At 29.1% G+C, this 4,009-nt stretch overlaps 1 protein-coding gene and 1 long non-coding RNA gene across 2 annotated transcripts; both read left to right on the top strand.

Annotated features, from left to right (window-relative positions):
- Positions 1–1,858, top strand: LOC133821951 (uncharacterized). The gene is made up of 3 exons (XR_009887782.1): positions 1–111; positions 774–850; positions 1,330–1,858. It is a non-coding gene; the product is annotated as an uncharacterized LOC133821951 (long non-coding RNA).
- Positions 1,859–2,360: 502 nt separating this feature from the next.
- Positions 2,361–3,771, top strand: LOC133821941 (uncharacterized). The gene is made up of 3 exons (XM_062254127.1): positions 2,361–2,829; positions 3,038–3,093; positions 3,219–3,771. Exons 1-3 carry the CDS (start codon positions 2,703–2,705, stop codon positions 3,387–3,389), a joined length of 354 nt encoding a protein of 117 aa, XP_062110111.1. The 5' UTR covers positions 2,361–2,702; the 3' UTR covers positions 3,390–3,771.
- The last annotated feature ends 238 nt before the right edge of the window (positions 3,772–4,009 follow it).

Genomic DNA, 4,009 nt, shown 5'->3' with positions numbered 1-4,009 from the left:
CCTTTCTTGTATTATTTATGTCCTCTATATTTGCATGGTTTATTTGTCAACTCTTTGCAGGTACCAAAATGCATATTGGAGATTGCGACCACTTCCTAAGGAGATGCTTAGGTAGAACTGCAAATTCTTTATATGCTTAAGTAGTTATAGCCCCGTTAGTAATGCTATTTGACATGGAGCGAGTACTTGTGGTTATAGAAAACATTTACCCTCGGTCTCTATTTTGTTTCCCCATTTGTTGGTATAAATGAATTGAATGGCATTTAATATCTCTAATGTCTGTATTTTAGGAACTTTTTTTTTTTTAATAAAAAAAAATAAGTAATTGGTTTTTTTGTTTGGTAATATTTTTGCTAGTTTTTAATTATTTTTTAAAAAAAAATCTGTTTTGGGAACAATTAGAATAATTTAATTGGTTTTAAAAAATAATCTTTGCAAAAGAATTTAATTGGTAAATATCGTAGCAGCTTATGAATATATTTTTATATGGGATGAAGATCTGGGAGTAGAGCACTTTAATGGAAACAAGTAAGTTTCTGTTTGACCACTTTAATGGTGGCATTAGGAACAATTAACATTGTTGGTTCTTTGACCTCTTGTTATGTAGCTACAGGTGATCCAGTAATAGTCACTAAAAATTAATAAAATTTGAAACACATATATTATGTATTGGCAAAATTATTAATAGTTGGTACAGCAATTAACTAATACACAATGATTACCAAATATTATAGGTTTCTTCAAGTTTAATTTGGTTTCTTTATGTTTGTAAGGAAAAAGTGTTTCTTCATAGCCTTGTGGACTAAGTTGAGGAGAAGAAGGAACCACCAAGAACCGGCCACAGTAAGAGGTACAAATTCATAGATTTCCTTAGTAGTTTACGGTTCCGATTTTTCGTTTTCATTTCTTAGGATGGCTATGAATTTGTTGGGCGTTTTATATAGTTTTAATCTATGTTTAGGGACTATAAACTTTCATTAAGGGGTTGTGAATGGTTTAATATGATAAGGCTTGAATCTGTCTTTTGCTTTCATTGGGTAATTATTTGTTTTATTGTGATGGCTGAGGTATTTTTATATGAATGATGATGATTTATTTACCCAATAATCTGTTTCTTTTTTTATTGATTATTACTCCCAAGTTTTTATTGATTTTTTGAACATTTAAGCTTGATTTTTGGGCATTTTAGCATTTCAGCTAGATTTTTGGGCATTTTGTTGTGTTTCATTTGCAAATTAGTCAATTGATAACTAATATTGTCTTGTTTTTTTGGGCTCCTTCAAAAGGTGATTTGAGAGACTTGTATTGTCTTGTTTTTTTTTGTTACAGGGTCGAGGTTATCCTGATATTCCTACGAGAAGGTACAAATTTCATTATTTTTGTAAATAAAATAAGATGAATATCTTTGTACTTTTAGCTCTAGTAATTTCTCCTAAGCTGCAAAAACATTGTCTAGGTTTTTGCGTCTGCTTATTGATACTCTGCATCTCCCGGCATATTTCTTGGTAGATTGTGATCCTTATGGTTTTGACATTCTGTCTACATATCGATTTGGTTCGATGGTTAGGCATCTTGACTGGACTATCTTCTTATTCTCTATTTTCAATGCTTGCTTGTGCCTTGTACTTAGTTTCTATCCAATCTAAACTCACTCTTCTCTTATTTAAGCAAATGGCATACGATGATCCATGAGCTAGAAAATGATTAGTTTCAATTTTTTGAATTTTAGGTAAGTAGTATCATGATCCATGAGCTAGAAAATGAACAAACAATTTGTTTCTGGATAATTCATTAGACAATAAAAAAAAATATTTTATCAAGATTATCCTTAAACTTTAAGCAAATGAAGCATAAAAATGTCTAGTGATGAAAAAAGATAAATCATTTTCTTTCTTGGATCTCTTTCATTATTATTATTATTCATCGAAACATAATTTTAACTGGATATTTGATCTGTTTATGTTCGATTTTAAGTAAAATTAATAAATAAATATAAAATTTTAACTTGAATTATATAGAAAAATTAAATATGGCAAATCAAATGCCCTAGAGTCGAAATTGGTCACAATACTTTAGGTAAGAGAGGGCAGCCTTTGTAAGACTTTTTAAGGGATCATTTCTAAGACTTATTAGTGACCTCTTATATATTTTGTTTTTCCAATTTAATTCAACATTATGTTGGGCAATAGGGTCTATATTTGGGTTTGATTATGACTGTGTTGACTCTTTATTGCTTCTCCATAGTTATCTTTAGTTGATATTTATGAAATGGGTTATCTTTATTGATTATAATTGCTTGGGTTATATGTCAACATTTAGAAGACCTTGATTGGATATGGATACAGATTTTTAAGTGATTGCTTATATTGAATCTTTTTTCTTTGTATATTTTACTATAATGGCTCTGCAACATCACCATAATCTAGCTCATCCTATTGTAAATTATGAAAATTTGGTTACATTGGAGCCCTAGAAGCTCTCAAGATATTTATTATATTCTTAGTTTTGTAAATTGTTAAAACTTGAAAGCTGAGGGCCTGTTCTACCATATTGAATCTTCTCCATTGATATGACCTAAATCTTAATGATTCATTTAACATGATTTGTCTACATATTATTTGTTTCTCACTTTTTCTCCAGCTTGCTTAATGACCATAAGAATATTTTTAATAGGCTGGTATGTAATAATATTATTTTTCTAAATGTTAACTTGGGAAAATGTCTTTCTTCAATTTTTTCTAGTTGACTATTTATACTCTGGCTTGGAGCTTTTAGAGTTTCATTTGGGGTCTGAGACTGTAATGCCTGTACAGTACAAAGTCACCATTAGTAAGTATAGCACATACTTTAATCTTAGCACTAGACCTTATATATATAATTTACTTAAATAAGTTAGTTTAGTTAAGTTATTGAGAGTAATTTTGAGCTTAGTACTGGACCTTATATGCCTAAATTAGTTGAAACAGATAGTTTATTTAAGTACAGAACTGAATCTTACTTTTCTTGATTCTTCTTTGTGGCATGTATATATTGGCAGTGTTTCTTTGTCTGATTTCATCACTTCCGGGAAAAGAAGAAAACAATGTTCTAATGGTATGCATTTCAGTTTGGCTTTTTCTTTTCTCCCCCTGCAATATTCAGGTAATTAGATTAAGTATCTTGAATGACCTCAAGTTTATTTTATTATATTAATATTTTCTGTTTTGTCTATTTTGCAGCTGGAAGACAGTACCCTTAATTTGATGTTGGATATTCTTTGCAAAGTTTATCAGGGAGAAGTTTGGCTGCATAATGATTGTCTTTCAGGGTCATTTATTGATTATTTTGTTGATTTTTCATTGCTGGTTCTATTAAAGTTGACATTTTTCTTTTCCTTCGTAGATTTTTGATTGGATTTATTGCTTTAAATTTTTCAGGAATCACTTTGCAGTCAGTTTTGGGACAGAGAAAGTTTTGTTGATGGTCCTATTCGGTGTCTTCTTTGTAGCCTAGAAGGTGAATTTCCCTTCAGGACTATGGAACTTATTCGCCTCTTATGAGATGTGAGATATGAGATTCAATGGATATACCCTAGAAATAATAGTATCATTCTAAATGCTTTTGTAACTCAATTTTGAAGGCTTTGTGTTGGGCAGCTGTAGAATATTTTGTGCTGAAAGTAGTAACTTTTCAATATGTTGAATATTTAAGACTACTTGAATACTTAAAGAACATTTTGTTGTTGATGATAGTGTTGAATGTTTTAAACTAATTTGTGGATTGTTAATACAATGTTGAATGTTTTTACTTTTTGTAATTTGAAAATCAAGTTCATTTGATGATGTTAGTATATATTAGAAAGCTAATTTTAATTATATAAAAAAAATTAAAATATAATAGAATAAATTAGTGTTATATAAATGAATATATAATGAATATTTAAACTTATCTAAATATTAAAATAATACGAAAATTGTGTTATAATATCTATTACAATAACACTTTTTATGTAAAGAATTTTGTTATGCAT

This window comes from Humulus lupulus, chromosome 1 (genome assembly GCF_963169125.1).
Source record: "Humulus lupulus chromosome 1, drHumLupu1.1, whole genome shotgun sequence".
NCBI classification, from domain to species: domain Eukaryota; kingdom Viridiplantae; phylum Streptophyta; class Magnoliopsida; order Rosales; family Cannabaceae; genus Humulus; species Humulus lupulus.
Note: the sequence above shows the minus strand (reverse complement) of the source record. Positions and strands in the feature narration are given on the sequence as shown.

What these genes read in the sequence shown, in the direction of transcription:
- LOC133821941 (XM_062254127.1), top strand. Translation starts at nt 2,703, where the DNA reads ATGTTAACTTGGGAAAATGTCTTTCTTCAATTTTTTCTAGTTGACTAT. An exon ending in ACAGTACAAAGTCACCATTA is followed by an intron (nt 2,830 to 3,037) that starts GTAAGTATAGCA and finishes ATATATTGGCAG; the next exon opens with TGTTTCTTTGTCTGATTTCA. An exon ending in AAGAAAACAATGTTCTAATG is followed by an intron (nt 3,094 to 3,218) that starts GTATGCATTTCA and finishes TCTATTTTGCAG; the next exon opens with CTGGAAGACAGTACCCTTAA.